Source organism: Aphelocoma coerulescens, chromosome 17 (genome assembly GCF_041296385.1).
Source record: "Aphelocoma coerulescens isolate FSJ_1873_10779 chromosome 17, UR_Acoe_1.0, whole genome shotgun sequence".
Lineage (NCBI taxonomy): Eukaryota > Metazoa > Chordata > Aves > Passeriformes > Corvidae > Aphelocoma > Aphelocoma coerulescens.
The window spans coordinates 10318882-10344445 of record NC_091030.1 but is presented as its reverse complement, the minus strand read 5'-3'; the positions used below and the strand labels follow the sequence as shown (position 1 = coordinate 10344445).

The 25564-nt window shown below is 44.6% G+C and overlaps 1 protein-coding gene across 3 annotated transcripts in view; it reads left to right on the top strand.

The window, feature by feature from the left end:
• MAPKAP1 (MAPK associated protein 1) overlaps positions 1–25564 on the top strand; it is an 82622-nt gene that overhangs the window by 43811 nt on the left and 13247 nt on the right. For 2 of the 3 annotated variants that reach the window (XM_069031770.1, XM_069031771.1), the window contains exons 7-9: positions 2282–2391; positions 17527–17634; positions 22363–22503. In XM_069031770.1, coding sequence (XP_068887871.1) covers positions 2282–2391; positions 17527–17634; positions 22363–22503 — 359 coding nt within the window. The remainder of the gene's footprint in view (positions 1–2281; positions 2392–17526; positions 17635–22362; positions 22504–25564) is intronic. The other variant, XM_069031772.1, reaches the window with a different exon arrangement.

The window sequence follows — 25564 nt, the reverse complement described above, 5'->3', positions numbered from 1 at the left end:
ATTTTTGGGACGTTTCTGATCCATGGGGGTGTGAGCAGGGCAAGCTGGGGCAATCTGCTGATGGCCACTCCATGCCCAGTGGGAAGAGGGCTGCAGGCCCTGCTTTGTTTGGGGTTAAAAATGTTGAAAAGCATTTTGTACTAAGGGGAGAATTGTGACACCGGTTCTTTTGGCCATTGCAGGTTTTGGAAAACTTCTGTTGCCTTTGCAATTTCTTTTTTCCCTGGAGTATTTTAATTTATTTCCCTTTATTTATTTTATTATTTTGGTTGGAGTTTTCTGGAAACTTCCTGTAGGTACTGCAGAGCATTGTATGAATTACCTGGAGGCACCACGTGTTGTGATGGCCTGGTCCAGCATGGAGGGCTTTTCATGTAGCACTTCAATGACAAACCTTGTGTTGTTTAAATAAAAGCACAAAGGTAGTTTCCTTTTTGTAATTATAATTGTAGAATAGGTTTTTCACCTTAAAGAATCCACTGAATCTTGCTCAGCAGATCAGTTGGGACTGAAGCTGTGAGGCTTTTGGGAAGAGAGAGACTGGGCAGGGCACTGCTGGGCGAAGGGCAGGTGTTGTGTGGTACTCATGCAGGTCATGGGGCTCCTCAGCAGCTTCGGGGGAAATTTGTTCCTCAGTGAAGTGCTTGGGAAGATCTCTACTCACTACAGGCATTAGCCAGAGCCTCTGAGCCCTGGGGCTGTTCCCAGGACAGCAGTGTCACCTGCAGACGTGGTGGCACTCCCTCCCTCAGCTCTGCTCCTGCTGCACTGAACATGCGGCAGAAACAGAGGGAAAAGTAGATGTATGAAAAGGTTGGGAGTCTTTGGTTTGAAGATGAGTAAGATAGAGTTATAAATAATAAATGGTCTGGAGAACATAAATTTGGGGCTTTTAGGCAGTTTCATTTTGCCAGGAACAAAGGGAATTGAAAATGAAATTCAGATGAGACCAACGCACAACCGAGGAGAGGGAAACGGCATCTTACCCCCCTGAGGGGGGACATCTGCTGAGCCCAGGCTTGGCTGCTGGCCCCAAGAGCATGAGTGGCCTGCAGGACACCAGGCTGTGACCAGCATGTGCCCAGGCAGGGGGTTCCTGGCCCCTGTGTCACGCTGCAGTCGGTGCCCTGAGCGCAGCAGTGAGTGGTGAGGGCTCAAAGGTATCGTTCCTCCATCCTGGCTGTGTCACGGCGTGGGCTGGGGATGCCTCGTCTGATGTGACCTGAGCTCCAACCTCTAGTCCCAGCATTTGTGTTTCAAAGTGACATGTAATATGGGTTTGTTTTTCAGGATGTACTTGTGTTGCTTGGATTGCTTTCGCCTGCCAGTTGCTTTTAAAAATATTCCAGCTGTGATGTTCATATAGAGCTGTACTCCCTGATTAAAATTCCTGGTTGCCAGATACAAAGCTCCTCCTCCTGCCCAAATAGCTTTGCAAACCCGTTTTTTCCATGCAGAGCAATCTCTCCGGTGGGAGCCTTCAGCTCTCGGATTTCCCTGGAACTGTCTGCAGTGACATCTACTGACACGAGCCGAGACTGACTGCGAGGGCTAAGGGGCAAAATTTACTGATATGCTCATTCAGTGTCTCTTCTATTATATTGTCATCTTCTCTGCTTCCCCAGGGGTGCCCCTCTCGGTGTTTGGCAGCAGTACCCCCACAGCTGTCCCTTTGCTCTTTGCAGTCCTTCCCCCTGTGTGGCCTCTCCCGTGGGTGATGGCCAGGACAAGGACCCACTGCCTTAGATCTTTCTGGGACACTTTGTGCCATTGTGTTCACAAAAACATGTCCAAAGAAACCCTGTTAGGTTTGAAATAATGCATTGAAATAATGCCTCAATGGTGCTGCAAAGCTGCTGCCACTGAGGGGTGTTCTGCCTCTTCTCCCTAATGGTTTGTTATATGTGGGACACGGATGAAAATGCCACTGCAAGCTGCTTGCCTGTTGTGTGCTGTAAAACACCCCACAGACACGAGCTGAGGAGATGAGGAGCCCCCCAGGAACACTGGCTCACTTTTCTAATGCTGAACATCAAGTGATCGAAAATAACAGTATATTAAGAAAATCCATACATCCCTTGCCTTGAATCTCAATCCATTTTGGCTGGTTTTGTCTCTGCCTTGCTAAGGCAGTTTGCTTGGTTTCTCCTTTTAACTTCCCTTTACAGCCCAACTTCGTTAACCGCGTGCCTAACGAGTGCTTTGCTTGAAGCTAACGAGGACTGCGGGGAGCTGCCGGTGATGATTGTTTTGTAAAACTGCATGTGCATCTGTCTTGCAGAAATGCTGCTCATGGATTCTCACTTATTCAGGTGGACAGTATGAAGGTCACCATGAAGGATATCTTACAAAAGGCCTTAAAGAGAAGGAAGGGATCACAGAGAGGCTCAGGTGGGTTATTTATCGTATTTTCTAGAGGGCAGGGTGTTTTCTCCATGAGTATATATTATATCTCTTTTTAACTGTTGTGAATGTTGCTCAGGTTTTGGGGGGGTTGTGCCCCAGCCCCACTCACAGCAGTTCTGTGCACAGGTCTGTGTTCTCCATGCTGGCACAAAGCTGACAGTGCAGGAGCTGCATAATGTTTGCTGCAGAGCAGTATATCCATTCCTGCAAATATTTATTTATGATAACAAAGCCATTTGCATTCAAGACCAGTTCATGGTAATTTGGGATGATGGGTAGAAGTACAGCAAGTCCAGCCCATGATAGTTTGTATGTATACTTTTAATTTATGTAAGAAAATTATGCTTAGTGTGATTTTAAATAATTTCAAGGATTCATTGTTACTTGTAGTGAAAAAGAAAAATTTACTTTCTGCATTATTATCAAAATAGTGCTGTTGTAGTTAAGACATATGAACACTTAAAAAAGGAAAAAGTACAGTACTTGTATTTCTATTTTAAACAATGTTTTTCTGGGGGGTAGATGTGCATTCACATATATGTTAGTGTATATATTTCAAAAGTATAAGGCTGAGAGATCTTTCCAGCAACAAGAAATAATTACTGAGAGAAATTGCACTGAGTCTTGTCACGCAACAAAGGAACTTTAATATAAACCCATCTATATAGTGGGAAAGATAAGGATCTTGTCTTTGTAAATGAATGAAACCTCCTTATACACCCTCAGTTTTAACTATGGGAAAAGAAAATAAACCCTGTTCTCTTTAGAAAAAGTAGTTCAGTGCAGTTTTTAAATGCGTGTATAATCTGTCATGGATTTAATTAGCTATCTTCAGATGAGAGCTGAAGTTTTAATAAAAGTTAGAAGAGATAACACAGTGAAGGACACGGATGAGCTGTCTCAAGGCCATATTCCAAGGGAACGATAAGAGCTGTAAAAAATGGCAGAGAAGAGCAATTGAATGGAGCAATGAAAATCTGATTCTCGTAAAAAAAAAAAGGGGGGGGGGGTGGAGAGGAGCAGTGCTGGGGGGTGGAGAGGAGCCCCGCCAGTCTGCAGCAATTTGGAGGGTGGCCAGGAGCCATCGCTCACCCTCGGCTGCGGCGCCTCCGTCCAGATGTGCCAACGGCACGTCCCGGCCCTTGCCAGCTGACTGCGCCGTGTGATAACCAGCTCTCTGGATGCCCATCACTGGCCGCAGAGATAGAATTAAATGATGATGATCTTCCCACAAGTTGGGAGAGGAAACAATGCATATAAATCTTGATTTCATCTCAGCGTGAGAAGTCTTTATCCATCATCACTCATAATGAACAAGTCGTTAGCAGCGATGAATGGTGTTGGGGTTTTTTCAAGCACCTCTTTTGTTCACTTTTTGGGTGACTTTTATTTATTTCCTGGGGTCAGATTTCCCTTCCCTGAAGGGAGGCTGCTAAAAGATTCACTTAACTCAGTCTTTAAATTGCTTCCCCCCTTCGTGTAACAGATGTTTTATTCTTTGTCCATTTGAAATTTGATTCTGCTTTGACTTTGTTACTTTTCCTCAGTAGTTTAGAAAAGGGATGGATGTGGCATTTGTCCCTTGAGCTAAAATGTTCACTTGGCCCTCCTGCTCAGAACCCTTTTCAGGAACAGGCTATATAGGCATGTATATGTCACTTGGTGTGGGGGATAACTATATAAGAAATCATTTCAATTTACTTTTTATTAATTATCCATGTGATATCGCACCTCTCTGAGAGATCACCAGCACCCCTGCTGTGCATATAACCGTAGTGGAAATCACGACTACAAACCTTTTGGTTACTTACAGGCATGTTTACATGGGAACATGTAATTGGATTTCTTGGAATACTTGGTGTTTGCAGGTTTTGGTTGTGCTTGTGTCCAGGCATGGCCAGAATTCCTGCAGCTGTAAGCTCCATGCATTGGGGTCACTGCAAGCAGAGTGCTCGCTCTGGGGAAGCTTCCTGCTAGAATTCCCAAATTACTGTGTTCCATAAATGAAATCCTTATTTTTTAACTGCTGATAAGAACCCACAGTGCTTTCTTGGGATTGTCCTGTAATGCTGGCACATGGCTGAAGCAATTTCTCAGATCAGGTATTTGTGTATTGAATTGGTAAATCAGAAATTTTTATTAACATTAATTTAGCATATCTAAACCTTTCCTTTTTCCCAGTTACATCCCTCTCCCAAAATGTGGTTTATCCGGCTTTAGGGGGTGGGAGGGCTTAGGAAGCTCTTGCTGTCATCTTCAAAGCAGCAGCAATTGTAGCTGTGTGCACAGAGGGGACCCTCTGGATCCGGACAGGCAGTACCAGTCCCCATCTGCCACGGGCTGGGAATGCTGCTGAGGGCAGGGGGAACTCAGGGTGCCACCACAGTGGGCACAGAGAGAGTGGAGCAGGAATAGGAAAAGATTTTGCCATCATTCCTCACCTACCAGCAGATCCTTCATCACTGGAGAAGATGTGCCTCTCACTGTCGGGGAGATGCAGGGATAAGTGGAGTTGCAGATCAAACCATTAGCACAGCACAGGCCTGGGCCAGGGTGGTTCAGGTCATTATTAACCAGTGGATTAGGATGTCAAAGTTCTGAATAAAATATAAGACATAATTTAGGAGAAGCATTTCTCCTCATTCAGCAATGTTTCTAAATGGTCTGGTTTTTAAAAAGTCGTTACCAAAAATAGACTGAACATGTTTATTTAAAGTTTTTGGAATATTTTAATAAAACTGAAATGCTTGTGAGCTTTTCTGCCTGTCTTCAATGGGCCTCCAGATCAGCCTTTTCAGGACAAATGAATTTAACACATTACAGCTTATGCTGTTCTCAAGTACTGGTAGAAGCAGTTGCTTTCTGGCCTGTTTTCACCACTGATTTATAGGACATTTTTCGGACTGGTCCTGAATTGATAGGAAAATGCAAACCTGCGTTGGCTACTTTGGGTGAGGAAAATTTGAGGAATTCCTGTGGGACAGTTGGGAAGGGTTTGTTCAGCATGACCAGGGCTGAAACACTAGACTAGTTTTCTCTAAATACTTTATTCAGCCAGTAAAGATTATTTGTTACAGCAAGATACTGGTCAGTAGGAGACAGAAGTGGGCTACAACCTTTGCTTCATAGAAAGAGGCCTGAAAAAACAGAAGCAATATTCTGACTGTGCCTAGCTCTATTTAGATAAAATTATTGCAAAATGTTCAAACTATTTCACCTTCCTTGCAATTTTTCTTTCTTAGTGTCTCAAGGCTTTTGACATATGAACCCTGACCATTTTAGAATAATATTTGAGTCAGTCAAGGGGAAATGCAGGTGGTGAAATAACTGGATGTATTGCAGCTGAGCAAGCCACGGCCCCGAGTCCTTTCCTAGAGGACGTGGTTGTCCTGCAGCAGGACTGTGGGACCTGGTGACCTGTCCCACCACAAGCACCCACAGGGGGTTAATGGGGATGCTGGATCATCTCCTGCCACGTGCCCAAATAACCAACTGGGAGGAGTACATGGGAATGGCTGCAAGTTAGGAAAAAGCCTGTAACAACCAGTCAGTGCTGTATACTGGAGAAGATAAATCTGCAGAGGAAATTGTTGAGGCAGATGTTTAATTAGTTGGAGCCAGGCTGGATAAATCAGGATAGGAGCTGTCTATGCAGATACGCCGGTGTGCCTTCCCTTCCTCTGGGCTGGTGTCACTGGCTTTGAAAACAAACTGTTCTTTTTGCTGAGGAAAGAAGCAGCAGAAAGAGTCATATAACCTCTCTCTTACTGTAATGGATTCCCCTGTGTACACTCATAAAATAGAAAATGTAATTGATGTTTTCTTATGGTAATGAAAACTAACGAAGTCGAATACTTTATCATCAATTTGTTTAACCTATTGCATGCTCAGCACCGTGTATTGTACAGGGATATTTCATGGGAGGGCTGGAAATAAAACACTGCAGTTGTGGGATGAGCTTCCGGGAGAGACTGGTCTAATCCAGGATGGACCACCTTGAGGGGGGCTCAGGGGCACTGCTCATGCAAGAGGGCTTTCTGAAAATAGCCCAAAAGGGAGAGAAAGAGCCCGAGGATGGGGGGATGCCCCAGCCACAGGGAGGAGAGCTGGAAGCTCCATTGGTGCCACAGGAACCTGGCTGGGCACAGCGCAGGCCTGGCACTGCTCAGGCACCGGGATAATGGCCCTTGGAGAACCCCCAGTGTCCACAGGTAGTTTAAGGATTGTTGTATAATCCTGCCATGCCTACATCTCCTTGAGAGTGTTTCTTTGAGCACTTCAGCAGCCGATGGTGTAAATATAAAATCTCTCTGCAGTGTGGCAGATCTGCAGAAAAGAACTCACACGCTGGAGATTGGGAGCATAAGAACTTCCTGTTCTCTTTGAATTTATCAGTAAAAATGTCAGATACGGTGCTGTCTGGATTTTGAACAGCTCTAATAACCGAGTCCTGAAAAGCTGTTTTAGAAGGTGAGATTTGGGTGTTTTAGTACTTGGGATAATTCTGCTCCCCAGAGATCAGGAACAGTCTTAACATTAACTTCTGGAGCAGGTAGCTGTTAGGCATGCTTGAAAATCCCACCCTCGGGCCTGGCAGAGGAAGTTTTGTAGGTCATACAGATCATGTTGCAGAACTGTAAGACACCAGTACTCCTAGAACCTGATTTGCTTTACTGGGAAATTATTTTCCTGCTCAGTCAGTCTGATGTGTTTTTCTGCTGGTCTTACATTCACCAATACTCATGTGTTACCCCATTAACATGTAAGAAATTTGGGTTGTGGTAGATGTGTATTTTAAATCCTGCCTTTTCAGGAGGGCTCAGTTGGACCAAGGCAGGCACAGTTCTTCCAAGGTGGAAGGCACAGCCTATGCTCCTATCCCACAGCTCAGCTGAGGCTGGGGCTGACAGCAGCCCACAGTATGCAGCAGGCAAGGAGATCTTATCAGGCTTTTTATATCTGCACCAAAGCCTGCACTCAATATTCCCTATAAAATATGTTTGCATGGATTACGATTTTAAGAACATAAGAAAGACGATGACTTCATCCTTGATACTTCATGTATCTTGATGCCATGGTGATTCTCAAATTAAATATGTGCAGGAACTATATGTACACTTGGAAGTTATCTCCCTGCCTGTGAGCTGTCTCATTCCTGCTGCTCTTCAACAAACACATTCCCTGGGACGCCAGTTGCCTTCTCCTCCAGAGCTCGACTGAATGGACTATAAATACTAATGTAAAGTAAATAACAGTGCAGAGAGGATGTGTGCAGAGGCTTTGTTTTCAAACAAATTAAGCATCGATGTCAGTATATAAAAACCGATTGTTCTTAGAAGGAGATGGGAGGCAAAACTAAACAACGTAAAATGCTGAAATGTTGGAATAATCCTGCCTGTTCCTGGTCCGTGTCAGCCTCTCTTCATCTGAAATTTCTAGTGAACAGAGAAGTCTCCTCTGATTAATCTTGTCTGATTTTAAGTAGAAATTCTTTGCAGGGTGAACATGCTACTGATTATTATTTAATAGCTGCCTCCGACTGCAAACATCCCCCGACCAGAAAGGCTCAGTCCTTTTAAGAACAAAATGCTCTACAAGTTTAATTGTTATAAACAAAACCTTCTGCCAACATTGCACAGACGTGACCTGTATTTTCCGTAGGTTAGAGGGAGAGTTATTAGCTCAGTGTTCTGTGAGTTTGGAGAAAGATTAATACTTTTTCGATAAATGAAAACAGCTGCTTTGCAATAACATTCAAGTCCCTAACAGCTGTCAACCAGTGCTTTTTGCATTCTTTAAAATGTGTAAAGTGACCAAAAATAGTCTAAAATAATCTTTCTGGTCTGTTTAAGTGTATTATTTCACTGCCAAAGGAAGCTGAATAATAAGAAAAGAGAAAGATTCAAGAAACAGGGGTAGGGCTTAAAGATAAAAGTCTCCATATCATATTTTAGTCTCTACACCAGAATCAGAGGAATTACAGCTGCCAAGGCCAGGGAAAAGAGCCTATTCCGTCCTCAGGTACCTGGGAGCACAGTGTGTTACAGACCCAGGTTTTGTGCTGGTTGATCATTCCCATGTTTCAGATTTGTTTGCACAAAGTTTAAGTTACCCCTCAGAACCTGGAGACTCTCAGATGAAGAGTTCTGCTTGGGGCTCATCTTTGAGGAGCAGCTGGGGAGATCTGAGTTGTGGTTTAAAATTCAGTTTCTGGCCTGTCAGTGTCAGCACCACATTTAATGTCAAATTTCATGTCTTAAATGTTCTAAAACAGCTGCTAGAGGAGCTGTGGGCTTTGCTGGGGCTTTCCTTCCTCATCTTACCTTGTTGGTGGGAGAGTAGGGCAAAAAAATATCTATAAAGGGAGGTGTGTGTGTGTATTTTGATTGCACATGTATGTATTTATTCATACATTTAAAAAAAGGAGAATTAAAAAGATAAAAGAAACTATGGAAAGCCACAGTCCTGTGATTAAAGCACTTTTAACAGATGAACTACAATTAGAATAAACTGTCATTAAAGTTTGATACTGTCATGGAATGATGGTAACTGAGGAGTTTAAATTTAAAAGTAAATATGTTCGAGTAGGCGATGCATATGTTTGCTCTGACTCTTTCTGGGATGGAAGCCCCAGCATCTGTGACAGTGAAAAGCCAATTAATTTGTATTTCCTTGTGTTCACACTCGTGCTTTTCTGCTTAATGGTAGTTGTGAGTTTCTCTGGCTCCGAGAGCTTTGTTTTGGATCATTACAGCATCCCTGCAGAGCCTGGTGCCCGGGTTATGAATGGCTTTACCTGGAAATACTTCAGCAGTCCTGGGTTTCCTCATTTTAAGCTGTTTCTATCAGCAGGATTTGCATTACAGAGAGCACCGGTGTCTGCAGAGCCCCAGTCAGGTCCCTCTCGAGGCGCAGGTGGGACACAGCCCCGCTGTCCCCACGCTGTCCCCACGCTGTTCCCACACTGTCCCTGCTGTGCTGGTGCCTCGCTGGGTCAGGAGCTGCCTGGCTCCTGTGGGTCAGGACGCTCTGCACCCTGTGCCAGCATTCCCAGAGCTGGGCTTGGCTCCACTCACCACTCCCAACCAGGAGCTGATCCAGAAAGGGGAAAAGCTGCTCACTGCTCGTTTTTGTAGGGTATTCCCCGCAGCAGGATGGGTGAGCAGGGCAAGCCCCTCGGTGCAGAGAGGGGTGATGGAACTGCTGGGAATGATTTCCTTCTGCCTCCAAACTGCAGCTCTGCTCTGCAGCAGGGATGATTTATTCCACACACCCTTTCTCCCCAGCCTGGTGACGCTGAGCAGACCCTGGTGTGCCGGGGGATGGGGATGTTGGTGTCCATGGAACAGCTCGTTGGGAGTAAAGGTTGTGAATAATTGGTCAGAACAGCAGTGGCTAGTTAGCCCTGTGCCTTGGGCTGGTGGGGGGCTGGATATCAGCCTGGATGGGTGAGAAGAATTTTTTATGCCTGGCCTCTGAAATGAAAGTGAAATATTGAACAGAGTCTGTTTTGGAACTGTTGGTATCGAATTCACGTGGCTACTGGTTCTTCTGGATTGGTAATAATGCTGTAATTTATGTGACATTTTAAACATGCAGCTCAGTGTTTGGGTGACTGAGATTTTTGTGTTTGTTTCACCCACTCTGATGAACAGAGACTGTGCTGGTACCTGGTACCTTCATGGGACCAGTTCCTCCCTGCTCTGTGTTCATGAACCCTCGAGTGCACCATGGTTGTGCTGCCTAAATCTGCAGAACAGTCACTGGTGTCTTCCTAGCCAGGGAAAAGCACCTTGGTCACTTGATAATGCAGTGGTGGGAGAGCCCTCGTGCTGATCTGTCAGGGATGCCCCTCTGGGCCGGGCCCCAGGATGGTCCCTCGGGGACGATTCTGGGCAGCAGCAGAACGGCCGGGCCGGGGCAGCCGCTGCCCCCGCGCCGCCTCCCAGAGCTGGGAGTTTAAAATAAAATCTGTATATTGGATTTCTGCTGTGGGTGCTTTACATTATAGATCAAGCAGGATGATTTTGTCCCAGCTTTATTTAGAGCTACGTATTGCTAATGCAAAAAGGTATCAATTAAGTAAAACCCTTCTGTTGATGCTGTGCACAGCCCAGGTTGCTGCTGGCTGTGCTGCACATTTGCTGTTCCCCAGAAAAGCAATCCAGAAATGAAGTGTTTGTTTCTTTTTAAGGGGCTTTTGACTAAATTCTTTAATTTCACTGGCTGTCAAGGTAATGTTAAGTAAAATAGGTTTGAACTGCTGTAGTTTTTGTGTACTGGACTAGATGTCAGAAACCTTTGCCATCACTGGAAATTCTGTCACTCTGGATTTACTATCTGTTTCCCACAGCTGAATTCCTGAGCAGTGTGATTTAACACCTTGGCTCTCCATCAACCGGGCCTGGCATTTATTTGAATGCATTACACCACTGGTTTCCATAAACTATTTTACAATTGTTTCATATAAATGACTGTTTATTTCTACAAAAACCATCTGTATTTCTGTGGAGAGCGGCAGATAACTGTGTGTAAAATTCAGTAATGTCACAACAGTGCAAGTTAAGGAAAAACAGATTGGGCTAAAAAAAAACCTTTCATGCTTGTGCATAATGTTAGAAGTTTGTTTTCACTATTTAAATATCTTTATTTATTAACCAGTATTTGCATTTGTAATGATAAAATCTTTATTCCACTTCAGAGGTGTTGAGGGGCTTTGGGGATTTTTAGCAGATAAACAGATTTAAGACGTCCTCACAGCAGCAGGATTGGAGATGTAAACATTCTGCTCTGCAGCCAGTTCCTCTCGCACTGTTTACATATTTTCTGTTGTTTTATTGTCATTGCCAAGCACACAATGGAATCCTGCCCCTTCTGTCAAGTTCTAAGAAAACTCCCTCAGAAGGAGGCCAGAGCCCTCTCCCTGTTCCCGCTTTCTCTGCTCTCTGCAGTGGATTCATCCCGCTCCTCCCTCAGCCCTTTTTGTTTATGGTCCAGTGCTCGTCCCCTGGCCCAGGGGCCGTGTCCAGCATCCATGGGAAGCCAGGGTTCCCCCGAGCCTCCCCAGGGGGATGAGGAGCTGCCTCGGTTTCCCTCCTCCCAGCCAGCACCCAAGGAGCCTCCACACTGAGCTATTTTAATTCCTCCATCTGCTGCCCATGTGCTGGCAGAGGGAACACTGGAATCCAGCAGTCTTACACTTAGCACGACTGATACTTTCTGACAGACTATTTGAAATGATAGAAATACATAAATCTCCTCTTTTTTATGACCTTGTAATAGCTGCAACATATTTCCAGCAAATATTTTCTATAGCAATAATAAAAAAGCGATAACAAAAAAATAAATATAAATATAGTTTAAACTCAAGCAGAATCGTGTTTTCAAAGCCCAGGGATGGAACAGTGAGGCAATAAATCACAAATCCTTGTGAAAGGAGGGACTTGAAATGGAAAGTCCCACAGACATCAGTGTTAAGTGTTTATCAACAGGGGTTTTTTGACTGCTCTCCTGTCTTCTGCCTGTGGACAGTGCTGAGGCACAGCTCAGTTCCCTTTTGCTTGTTCCCTCCTGCCTAGCATCTCTCACCGTGGCTGTTTGGATGTGGCTGCCTAACTGCCCACATTTCTGATTTTTTCTTTCTTATTTTCTGTGTTATTTTTTCTTTTCCTTTGTTATTTCCTTTGCCCAGAGCAGCTGTGGCTGCTCCACCCCTGGAAGTGTCCAAGGTTGAACAGGGCGTGGAGCAACCTGGGACAGTGGAAGGTGTCCCTGCCATGGCAGGGGAAGGGACGAGACGAGCTTTAGGGTTCCTTTCTGCCCCAAACCGTTCTGTGATTCTGTGGTTCTTGCAAAGCCCTGCAAGCAGCAGCAGAGCCTGAGGTGTGCTGGAGGTCAGGAGTGGAGATGCTGCACCATGACACGATGTTTGACGTGTTGCTGGCACCCGCTGCTCTCGGGTGTGGGTGGTGGCAGGGATTTGTGGAAGGAGTTCAAGGACAGACCGGTTTGCCTGGGCTTTCTCACCAGCAAACGGTGAGACTGGAACGGGAACCCCTAGCAAAGAGCAGAATTAATGGATGACATGTGAGCAAGTGCAACTCACAGGGGCAAACACAGGCATGGCTGTGGCAGAGCAGGCTGTGCTCCAGCACTGTGAGCAGGCTGTGAGGGAGCCAGAGACCATCTGAATGGGATGGTGGGTTTTCCATGGCATGCTTAGATTTCCAAAAAAGATTTGACAAAAGCTCATAAAGCAATTAAGCTGTCACAGGATGAGAAGGAGGATCCTCACATGGATTAATAATTGATTAAAAGACAGGAAACAAAGAATAGGAATAATGGCCCTCAGTGATTAGTAACTAGGTTACTGGTGGAGCTCCAGTGGAACTGGTGGAACCTGCATTGTTCGTTAATGTGGGGCATGGAAAGGATGTGAATGCTGATGTGACAAAATGTGCTGTTGATACAAAAGAGGTAAGAATAGTGCAAATAAAAGCTGTCTGTGAAGCACTGCAGAGGTATCCACAGTGCTGAGTGACAGGACAATAAAATGAGAGAGGGAATTCAGTGTCAATGAGTACAAAATAATATACATGGTGAAAAGCAACTGTAACTATATGTGTACAATGATGGGCTCTAATTACCTTCCATCAGTCAGGAAAAGTATCCGGCGTCATCACGGGTAGTCCTCTGAACACTTCAGCTCCTTGTAGGAGCAGGCAGAAAGGCAAATGGAACAACAGGAGTTGGGTCCATAAATCCCAACGTACCCACATCTTAATTGCTATATTTTGTCTCAAAAAAGAGAAATGAAGAGATGCATAAAGGGATGAGTGTGGAAATGGATCAGGCACGTGGAAAGAGGAGCAGATGCTGAGGAGGGTAGGGCTTTTCTAGTGAGGAAAAGGCACAACTGGGTACGAGAGGTGTCTGTGAAGTGCAGGTGGTGGGGACAGGGAGTTGGGAAGGGTTTATCCTGGTAGTTCGGAGACAGGAGCTGCTCGCCCCAAACACTGGGGTGGCAATGGCTCATTGGAACAAAAGGAATTATTTTCCTCAGCAGCGTAATAAATTCAGGAGGTAAATGTCATGGAAATGGGAAATTCAGAAGTGTTTTGGACAAAAGCATGGACTGTAAAGGGAGCAGAAACAGCTGACAGAAAGCACAGGTGAAACTGGGGTGTTGGTGAGAATTATGGGAGCTCTTGAAGGTGAAGAGAGGGATACACAGGGGTAGGGATGTGTTTTGTTGCAAAGACTAACTCTGTAAAATATAGGCTCAGTTTTCAACCATTTGGGGTTTTTTGTTGATACTGGTCTTTTTAGTTTAGGCTTGAGAAGTCCACAAACATTAAATATCCTTTCTATAATCCTTATTTCACTCTAGTAACTAGTTTGGAGATGGAGAGGGGTTTGGTTGGGTTTTTGTTTAAAGCCTGGTTCCCTGTTGCAGTGTTAGTATTGTTTATTGTGCAGATTCACCCCTGACCGTGGCATTCTTCATTGCTATTGAAAGTTAATGGGGGAAAAATTGCATTCCAAACATTTGAACCCATAGTAGCCATGGCTGAACTTAGTTGATCTCTGGTGATCGGTTCAATTTAGTTACGATTTTTAGCCATTAGGCTGGGGCTGAATGATGGTGATTTGGTTGAGGCCAAATGTCTGCAGAAAATTGGCTGTTTGATAAGAGCCCTGTTATCGGAGGGGGATACTTTCTCATTTACATTTAGATGAGTATTGATTATTTATTTACTCAGAGAAGTGAGATTCGTTCCCAATCTTATCTCTCTAGTCTCTGCTTGTCAGCAGAAAGAGAGAGAGAGCTCCTGACAACAGCCCAAGATAACAGCACTTTGTAGTGGAGATAAAAGTTGGAATGGGCCTTTTTCTAGTCTTGACTGAAAGGATAAGTTTTAAAAATTAGAACTGATGGGTCATGCTTTCAAAAGCCCTTTCTGAAAGCTTTGCAGCTTAAATGGCAACAGAATTGGTTTGTTGGTATGCGGGTGGCCGTTCCCTTCTGCAAGGGGGACGCTTAATTTGATTACAGGGTGGGATTCTTCCCAGGCACCTTTGTGTGCTCATGGGGAAGCTGTGGGTCTTGGGGTCTGCTGCCTTGTATTTAATTCCTGATGAACATTCCTGTCTCTAAAGGGGTGTCTTGAAATAGCCAAGTGGGTATTTGTGGGCAGAATCCATGGTGAGAGTGGTTCAGCAGGGATTTAGATGGAAGGGATGTGTGTGATGGAGGATCACCCACAGGACGGGTGTGGAGCCCTGGGAGCTGCCATCAGCAGGAGAGCTTGGCTTGGGGCACTGGCCAGGCCAGTCCATGCCAGGATTTTAAAGGTTTTTTTTACACTGAACATTTGAATGAGATTACAGAAATCTATAAAATCCATCTTTGGTATTGCCACTTGAAATTTTGTTGAAATTCACAGCGCAGGATTGCATTAGGAGACCATTAAATTATCCAATATTCCTACTACAGTGACATCATTTGAACTTGTGAGAGAAGCCTGGTAGTAAAACTCCTCCACAGACTCAGCCTAACGTTCTTCATCTGTTGGGAAGCAGAGGTCGTGTAAATGTGGACAGATATTTAAAGCATAATTGAAGAGTAGATACTCTCTAAAAATCCATTTACACTTTTTTATTAATTTCTCTGTATTTTCTGTTTTTAAGGCGTTATCTGTAGGGCAGCTTGACCTGGTTCCTGCTCTGGAGCTTTATTTCCCTGCTTTATTAGCAGAGTTAATACAGGCTTGACACAAACTGGGTAAAACGATTTACCTGATCATGGAATTCTCAAGCTGCTCCAGATAAAAACGATCCTTTGCCACTGGAGGGTGTGTTGAGGGGTGTGATCCCTGATGGCTCTCCACAGAGTTCAGCTGCGTGGGGGCTGTTTCTGATATGGCTGATGCTGTTTTTGGGGTGGATCCAGCTGGTGGAATCAGATCCACACAGAGGAACGGTGAACCCTGCCTGCATTTAACCTTTCATCATGTCAGGGTTTGCCCCCATTGAGCAGGGGTTTGGGACCGGGTACCAACACCACAGATGTCCAGATGGGAGCCAGCAGTTCCCTTGGATGTAGATTGGGAATCTCTGGGAGGTGCTTGGGATGAACAAAGCCATTGGGTTTTGCTGTCACTGGCCTGTTCTTAAACCTACACCAGATTTTAAATCCAAATTTATTTACTGCTTTGAGATTTGTTTCAATTCAGTATATTTTGCTTCTGCCTAACAAGCAGGCCTCTGTTTATTTAATTTATTTTAAATTTAAATTGTTAATCACATTTCCAGTAGCCGGGAGAGGAGCAGTGATGGTGCTGGATCTGTTTGCCTTTCTTTGTGCTGCACTGAGACGTCTCCGCCGCTTTTCGAGCGTGGTTTGCGCTGCAGATGCTTTGGCAGCTCCACGTGCCATCGCTGGGCAGGGTGGGAGCTGCTGGGGCTCCTCCTGTGTCCTGCAAAAAGCCTGGCACTGTATCTGCTCTGAGTGGCATTGGGAATATGAGGTGTCCGTAATGCTCCACTCGGGGAGGGAACGTGCCTGGGCCAAGCAGGGAGTGCTTCACGTGGCTTTGGGGAGATGGAATGAGAAGCTGTAATTGAAATTCTGCTGTAGTAAATTTAAAATTAATTGGCTAACAAATTCCATTCCTTAGGCATGCCATTGGAGGCTGAAAGACTTAATTTTTTAATATATTTTAAATATTTCATCATATATGCTCTTAATTCAAAGTCAGCAAACAGTCAGAAATCTTTTAAGTACTGGTGAAGAGGGAATAGATTTCGTTATTTCAGTTCCAGGTTTTTTGTTACGTTGAGACCTGGTTAAAGGGGCTTTGAATCACTTAAGATTTTTCTGGTGTCTGTTTAGGTTATTTTACTGGATTATATGGAAAATACACAGCTGAGAACTTGGTGTGCACTTCAGCTCTCAAGTGTGAGCAGGAGTGGAGTCACCCTGTGCTGCTGCAGGGTGGAGCGAGGACAGGAGGGCACTGGCCCCCACCAGCTCCTGCCCTTGGAAGGGGCTTTTCTTCTTCGGGGTCCCACCTGGAGCTTGGTGCACTTGGGATCCCCCCACCCAGCCAGTGCCTCTCCCGACCACTGTCAGGACAGCAGGGCTACAGCTGGCTCGTGGGGCTTCACCTGGAGTTGGATCAGTGTGTCCTGGTTTTGTTCCAGTTAAGGCATGTAGTTTAAAGATCCATTCAACGAAAAGATTTTTGGTTTAATGGCCTAGTTTTTGTAAAAACAATTTTTGTAAAACACCTTTTTAAGTGGTATTGTCCTTACTTCAGGGATTTGGTTGGGGAAGAAAGAAGTTGGCACCTGAACCTTCAACATCTACTGTTAAAGTGTGAAAATAATTCATTTAAAGCAGCAGCATCTGTCCCTCTGCGTGATGCAGCTCAGTGGTAATAGTGCACAGAACTCTGGAGAAAGCTAAAATCTGCCTCTCGGTGACCTGCCTGCTCCATGCAGCCTGGAGCTGGGGGTGATGCCAGGCCCCCGTGGCACATGGTCCCAGCCCAGCCGGGGAAGCAGCGCCGGTCACTGCTGGCAAGTGAGAGCAGCTGAGCCCTGCCCGGCTGCACGTGTGGGTTTCACCACAAAATGCAGTTCATAAGGAAGGGCTGATTTCCTTCCCAGGTATTTCCCAGTGCTCTGTGCAGGCAAGAGGGATAAGCAGCAGGAAGCAAACACAGGGGGCTTCTTCACTCTGGAAAGATGCCCAGAAAATCCCCCCGGGTGTACACCAAGGTCTGAGCAGGCATTTCCCACACCAGGCCGGACTCCTGCCCCGCAGTACGGGCAGGGGGTTTGGTACAGGCTCATCTGGTGTAGGAACAACATGGGAGTGTTGGGCAGGGGTTTGTCAGGTCACACCGGGGACAGCTGAAGACAACGGGAATGTTTTGTTTCCTTCCACACCATCCTCCAGCTTCTGACAGGGCCCTTCCCTTTGGCAAAGGGCTTTGAGACATCAACACCCACCTGCTGTGCTCCTGGGCTGCGAGTAACCTCGTGTTAGTTGAACGTGCTAAGCCATCACTTTGTTAGAAAACAGATGATTTTACAAGTTACTTTATGTTTCAGGTCCTCAGTATCGGCTGGAGAAGCAGAGTGAACCTAATGTCCCAGTAGATTTAGACTGTACCTTGGAGAGCCAGAGCACTTTGGAATTCTGCCTTGTCCGGGAGAACAGTATGTTTCCCCTTTTCACTTTTGCTCTTGTAAACTGCTTAAACTCACATAAGTTATGTATTTTGGAACACAAGCTGTACTGTCTGGGCAAGTACATTTTGACGAGACTCTCTGTCCCGAGGCACTTCTCCCTGGTGCCAAAACAATATTCCAGAGGGAAATGATGGATTTCATACCTTTAGTAAATAGTCTGCATCCTGTTTATCACTTCATGATTAATCTTTTGCTGTTAAACTCTGCTCTGTAAAGTTAAGACCAACCCTGAAAAACACGAAATATGAACCTGTCTGTGTTGCAGACGTTGCTCAGTGAGTCGAGGGGTCGGTCTGCAGGGTGTTGTGCCGTGTCAATGTGGCTGTCAGAGGCACTGGGGTTTTCTAATACAATTTAAAGTAATTAGCCATGCAGAAATAACTAGAGCAGTTTGATGATTTTTGAAGTGCCAGACAAATAATCTTCTCTCCAGCTCTGCTCAAATATTTTTATTCTATTACTGTTTTAATGATCCTAATATTTATTTCCTGATTTATTTCTTCACATGAAACAATATGAAATTTAAAAAAAAGACATATAACACTGATTTGTGTTTGTTCCCCATGGCATTTTGGTCCATTCTTCATTCTTTACAACAGCCACGCTCTCAGTTTTGGTGTTCTTTCATTCCATTTTGTGTAAAAATGTTGATTGTGCTAATGAGTAAAACCGGTCAGTCCTGGTCTCAGCCAAGAACGCTGCACACAGCCATAGTAAGAGCCTGCTTCAGGTAGTGGAAGAGTTTTTTCTTTCTGTGCAAAGGTTAAACCTTTCAGCTGATGCTTTTTGGCCATAGCAACTGTACCTTATCCCGGAGTGGCAGCAGAGCATCCCCAAATCATTCCTGGCTCCAGCCTCTGCTCTGTTCAGGGAATAGCAGAAGTGAGACACAGCTCCAGGAGCTCCCAGTGCCGCTGGGGCTGAGATTACCAGCTTGGGCTGCTGCTCTCCTTAGGGTGGGACTTGCTCCCAAAATATTCATGATGCTCCTGGTTCATTTCTTCATAAAAGGGTTCTGAGAATCTGTAGGAGAGACCTTGGCCAGAGGGAGCAAGGGGGCTGTGCTGAGGAAATGGAGCAATTCTGACCTCACTAATCGAGTTGTGCTCTTCCACAAGCCAGAATTCCTCGACGTCTGCATCCCACCTATTACTTTTGTATCGATTTTTAATCTCTGAAATGATGCACACTAGTCATACCTCCATGGGTTTTGCTTGTGATTTAAAATAACATTTTTTTAACCTGGGCTCTGTAATTAAAAGAATACTGCAGATACTGCATTTTTAATGTATTTTCATCATCTGTGGAGGAATCCAGGCTGTGGCCTGTAGCTGTATATCCTGCAGGTCTTTGCTCTTGTGGGTGCCTGGGTTCAGGTTGCACCATTACTTAAAGAGTAAATCTGTTGGAAGTTTCTAAATGGTGTATCAGGAGGCAGTCAGTCAGCTCTGCTCCAGGAGAGCCTCAGGAGCCTTGGCTCAAAGTAAATGTCAATCACAGTGTTGTGGGGACACTTTTCCCTTCTCCTGAAGTCCTTGTGCTGCACTGCTCCCCTTCCCTCCCAGCCAGGGCACACCAAAGTGAGCCTTGCTCCTCCACAGAGCACTGGAGAGGTGTGGGATGGATCCCTGAGGCCACCAGGTCCAAATTCCCCTAACTGGGGAGCACTGCTGCCCTCATTTAGCACAGCGATGGTGCCCATCTAGGAGCACGATCTGGAGCCCTGCTCAGGGGGGATTCCCATGGCAGAGGGATCCTGCACTGTCCCTGCTCGGGGCTATGTGTTGGCCCTCCACACAGAGGGGCTCCAGGACAGTACAGTTTGTGAGATCAGTCACAATTCCTTCCTTGTGCAGAGCCTGGCTGCCCCCTGCACAGTCAGGAAGTGGATTTTGGGGTGCTTAGGAGCTATCTTTTGGCATGACATTAGAATAGAAATATTGACAGTTTTGCACTATTAATAAAATAATGGCTTGTCAGTCCTATCATCAAACTGAAATACTCACTTTGTGCATTCTGTCTTGATTTGAAATACTTTTAGCTTTGATACGCCAGTCAGAAAAAACTCTGTTGTAACAGCTATTACTTGTAAATGTGCTCTTCATAGTCTCATAGTGATTTATAAATATGTATCTGGATGATGCCAAGCATCTGCTGGGAGAAGAGCAGCCACATTCCTTTGGGCAAAGAGAAAGTTTATATTTCAGGGTATTAAATGAAACAAAAACTTTCCATTATTAAGAAATATGTATGGAGAAATCCCCTTTCCATCCAGCATTTACTAATAGCATTCAAGCTAATAAACTGCTTCCAGTGTGCAGAACTTTTAACTTGCACCAAGATTTATCTTTAAACTGAAAGCTGCACTTTGTAATGTGGAATGCCTTTATGTGTGGTAGCAAGCCGTTCATGGCTAATTTAGTTTTATTCTTGCCATCTTATTTCTGGAAAGTTCCTCTTTCTCATTTTATCATTAGATAGTAATTAGTATTCAAGGGAAATTGGTCTTAATATATTAAAATTGGTTTAGTGCCTTTAGACCTATAGCAAAGCCAATGTCTTATTGGAAAATGTAATTGGGGACTCTGTGTATGTAATTAATTGTATTGCAATTAAGAACTTTCATTAAGCAATATTCTAGTACATTAAAGTAATAAGGGACATTTTTGCAGTGCAGTTAACTTTGTATTTTGTTGTTTTATCGAGGAAATGCAGGTTCACTTGCTCTTGAATAGGCTGCATATGACATTTCAGTATTGTGGTATTCCTAATGTGTCATTTTTATCTGTCCCCCGCTGCTGGCAGGGGTCCCTGTCAGAGGAGGCTCCTGGTTTAGCTTCTGCCTTGTTTCCAGCTCATGGATCTGGTGCTGTTGTGCCATTGCTGTTGGTCTCATTTGAAAATCAGGATTTTCAGTGAGGAGGTTGGCCCGAGTGACCGATCTCACTCTGTTTCACAGGGATTCAGGTCTGTCCTGGGGGCTGTGTGGGCAGCCCAGGGTCCAGTGGAGGGGTCAGTTCTGCTGTGTCACGGCTCCTGTCCCAGCACAGGGTGCCATGGTGACCACACACTATGGGGACAGGGTTGTGGGGACATCCCACTGGTTTCCAGCACGGAGCAGGGCCCTGGCTGGCTCTCAGCAGCAGGGCAGCGGTGCCACTGCCATCCTCCTGCTTCCCTTCCAGGCACCGCCACACCACCGTCTCTCAAGATGCTTCTAAGTGCACCAAAAAGTTTGACATATCTCAGTGTATCTTTGGAGTAGTGCAGCATGAGGGTTTGACATGATACATTATGATAATCCATAGTATAGAGACATTAACACAGGGGTCTGTGACAAAATGCATTGTAATGTCTCGGAAGGAGCCATTACAATTTATCTTGTCATTCTGGAGCATGGAGTGGTTTGCAGTGTTAAGATGGCTCTGCATAAATTCACATGGAGACTGTTTAATTTGATTTTTGGAATCCTTTCAAGTCAAATGGCACAGCCCCATTTGTAGCTTAACCCTTTGGTGTCCCCCTTCCCCAAAGGAAAGTCCGTGGTGCGTGGGGAGGGCAGCATTGGGAAAGCTGTGGTGAAAGCCTGTGACATGGGAATCTCCTGCTTTATGCTCTCCATGTGGTTTTGGACTCATTTAACAGCAGATGCTCACGGTGGTGTAGTGTTGAGGCCACTCCAACAGTACAAGTCTCAAGCAAAATTAATACTGAAAGATCTAACAAGTTGGTAACTGCTTTGCTGGAGCTTTAAGATCTGTACTAAAACTCCATCATCTCATCTTCCCATTATTAAAATTTCAGCAAAATATAAAGTTTTCATTAATCTCCTGCAGCAAATTTAGTTCTCTGAACTGGCAGTTGGTTCAGCTTTTAGGACTACATTAGCCAAGATATTAAACAAAATGTGTCATTCCTCAGGATCTCCTGTAAGAAGCTAAATCAGTTTTCAAACATATTTATGCCACTTTATCTACAGCATCTGAATGATCATTTCGAGCTGAGGTGCTTTATTAGCAGCTGGCATCGAAATTACTCTGTGCAATTATATATCACATTATAGTAATGTTGAAATTGGTGTTAATCCAATGTCATAAAATGTAAAAAATCTTTAAAGTATGTTATATTTTTTCAGTAATTGGCATTTTGGCTTAATGAGTTGTTGCCTTTTATAAAGGCAGTACCTGCAGTGGTAATGAGAATACTAATCAGTAAATAAAGTGCAGCTTCACATCAATGTGCCCAGGGTGCTGCCGGCACACAGGAGATCTCTGCTGGTGCTGGCATCGAGGGTGGCACCTCTGGGGACAGACACCTCTGGGCCCACCTCTGGGTGGACTTCTGGGCAACTCTGGCCCCCTCCCTGGGCTCCTTCCTGGGTGACAGGCGGTGGGTGCCCGGCAGGGTCCTCCCACAGGGCCCCTGGGATACCTGCGGTCCAGGGCTCCCTCGTGCCGCCCAGGAACCGGCCACTGGGATGGTGTGCTGCTCTTCCTGTGGCCATAAAGGTCTGACATCGTGGTCTCAGTGCCTTAGTGACTGGCCTGGGATGGAGGATGGAATTTCCTCCTCCCAGAGACACTCCCTGAGCATTTAGTGTTCCCTCAGCCAGCTCCCCATGGCGGTACTGCCGCGCCGGCTGAGTGTGTGCCCTGTGCCAAACCTCTCCTTCAGGACTCTGGCCTTGTTTTGCAGGTTCAAGAGGAGAAGAGGTCTCAGAGGAGGATCCCCAGATCGATATTGCCACAGTCCAGGACATGCTCAGCAGCCACCATTACAAGTCCTTCAAAGTCAGCATGATCCACCGGCTGCGGTTCACCACGGACGTGCAGTTAGGTAAATCAATCCGTGCCGTGGCACAGAGCAGAAAGGAGCAGCTCAGACCTTTGGCTGTCTCTAACAGCTGCCTGGCCATCTCAGGCCATTCTGAAGCAATCATTTTCACCTTGGTCCATTTTCTTGTGGAGCATTTGAAAGTGTTACTGGCATTTCAGCAGTTAAAAGTATTGCTTTCCGTTGAAAATACTTCAGTATTTTTATTATCCCCAATCAGTTGCACATGTTGCCTCTGAACGAAGGCCATTATTTAATGACCTCGTCTCTTTTTTTCAGTCTAGGCTTCCTAATGGAAAGCTTCTTGCCAACTGTTTTGTTATTTTTAAATGAGGCTTTGCAAAATTGGGAATTGCTGGGTTTTTCCTTTTCTGAGACTGAAAGATTTTTAACGACCTAGTGGAAATTTGAGGTGGAACAAAATAAACGAGCATTCTCTAAAGGTTTTATATTGTCCTTATTGGCTCGCTGAATGCTTTTGAAAACCCGAAGGCCAAGGGCTGACAGAATCCTGAATTATAAAAGCCCCATTACTGTTTTAAAATGATTGAATGGCTTTTTATCTTTGTGTTTAAATTGTGAAAATTTGATTAATGATGCATTGGTAGGTGACCTGTGACATTCCTGCAAATACTTCCATAAAGAAATGATTCAGCAGTAAGATATTAAGTGCCATAATGTTTGCAAAATACATTTATTCTGTAGAATTCAGTAGAATTGTTAAACTGTACCAACTCCTGTATTATTGTCACTACAGTCTCTTCATTCTTCCATCCTGAAGCACATATAAGAATACATGTCTGTAAAATTCTCACAGAAGAGGCTTTTTTGGTTTATTTTGAGCTGTCTAGTTAAGGCAGGATTTATCTGCTGGTGCAGGAGCAGGGCAGTGCTGGGCATGTTCGCTGCGTTTGAGCAAACTCTCGGGGTGTGATAGTTTGCTTCCAGTGAAGTTTGACTCACTGTATCTGGGAAGTGTCAGAAATGAGAGCTTGAAAAGGTCATGACAGATCACTAAAGATAAATGGTTAAGGGAGAAGAGCTGTTAAATGAAACAAATGGCTTAACTTGTGCAGCAGTGGAGGAGCTGACCCTACCCAGTGCTGTAAGGACCATAAAATTTCCCTTTTATAACAATCTGTGAACTTGTGTGATTTTGATGGCAGTGCACTGACAATGGGGTTTTATAATCTAATTTTTTTTTTTTAAATCAAAGAAAACCCCAGCAGGGTGTTCAAACCATGAGCAATTGTAGAAAATCAAAATCTTCTGATACAGTCAAAGTTACTGGGTTTTGTTCTGAATTTTTTAAAGATATCAAAAGAGCAGCACTGGCAAAATAAGGGCTGAGGGGCTGTTTGGGTTTGGGCTATGAGTGTTACATGTTACCTGTGAATGACAGACTGCTTCTTCCTCCCTGAAATGGAAAAAACGGGCTGGTTTTCTGTCTTCAGTCATAGTAACTGGTCTGGGAGCTGTTCTCCAGCAGTTTGATGATGGCCAGTTGCAAAGACTTTTCTGTGCAGCCTTTTTGTGCCATCAGTTCTATGTAGCAGCCACAGCAAGCAAGTGTTTCTCGAGGACCCCAAGAATCCCGTGCCATTGCTTTGCTCCTTGTTGGCACATCAATGGTGTCGGTGGCTGTGCAGGAGCAGATTGCACTTTTTGAAATGTTTTAGCTGCTTTGAGGCCTGATCATTGAATTTGAGACAAGGTTTATGAAAAATACGGGAGTAAATTTGATTTTCTGTGCATTGTGCATAGCTCTGTAGTAAAAGGTGATATGTGGATGGCCATGGGAGGAATGCCCAGCCCTCTGAGTGATGGGGTTATTGCATTTAAGGTGGCAGTTTAAGGTCTGGGGTTTGTGTTTCAGCCCATATCGCAGGGTAATGCACACACAGCAGCACTCTCAGCAGTTTTACAAAGGCTCTATCATGTTGTAGAGGAATAAGACACATTTACTTGTGTATTACATTAGCAGAACTAACAGGAGCATATTGTCTGGAAAAACAACTGCTGGCAAGTGTTTCAGAAGGGGGGGCAATTGCAGACCCCAACAAAGGGAGCAAGAACAGAACAGTGTTACTGGACTGGCATTTCTTTTGACAAAATGAATGAATTTAAAAAATAGTAGAAGCATCATTTTTACTTAGGATTTGAGTATGAGTGATTTGTGCTGCGAGACAGAGCCTGCAGAAGCCACAGACACAATACTGTTTTGATTTTAGGTTTCAACACATCCAGATTGTGAGAACAATAACACAAAAAAGACAACATTCTTTGTCAATGTGCTCTCTGGATGTGGGTTAGCTTGAGCCAGCGATGTCGAGATACAGAAATAATGGATGAAGTATACAGCAACAATTTGCAGATAAAAATAATAGAAGTTAAAGTGTATTTTACATGATAAAAAAAAGATGAAAGAGGAGGAAGTCTGTTCCATCTGAGATGGTTACAAAATGGTGAAGTAGCCTCTGCTGAGAAGATTGATGCAATGGGGAGTGACCTTGGCTTGGAGCAGGAGCTGGTGATGTATGTATGAGCATCTCGCTGCTAAATGGACCCAGATTTGTAGCACTAATATACATGGAAGCCCAGAACCAAACTCAGGATGGCAATAAATCAACAGCCACTTTGGGTGTCATTTCTGGTTTATATTCCACTATTGTTCTATCACTTTAATTCATGTCACTATCATCTGTTCATCTGGAACAGTTTTATATAATTTTCCAGTGGAGTTACCTGACAAATCCTATCAAATTAACAAGGTGCATTAACAGTATTGACTGACTGTGAATTCTGAAGTTGCAGGACCAAATACTGAAATTTTTTTGAGGATATTTTTAGGGGTGATGCTCTTAGAGGAAGGGATGGGGAACAGCCCTTACACACAAAGAATTTGCACTTTTATTTTTAGAACTTCCTTTGACTTTTTTTTAGTGAGAAAATAAGGCTTTGTATCGTCAGCTTCCATATTTTCCTTAAACTACAGCAAATACCATTTGGAATAAAGAACCATTACAGTGAAATACCAACACCGATTTTACATAATCTGTCCAAA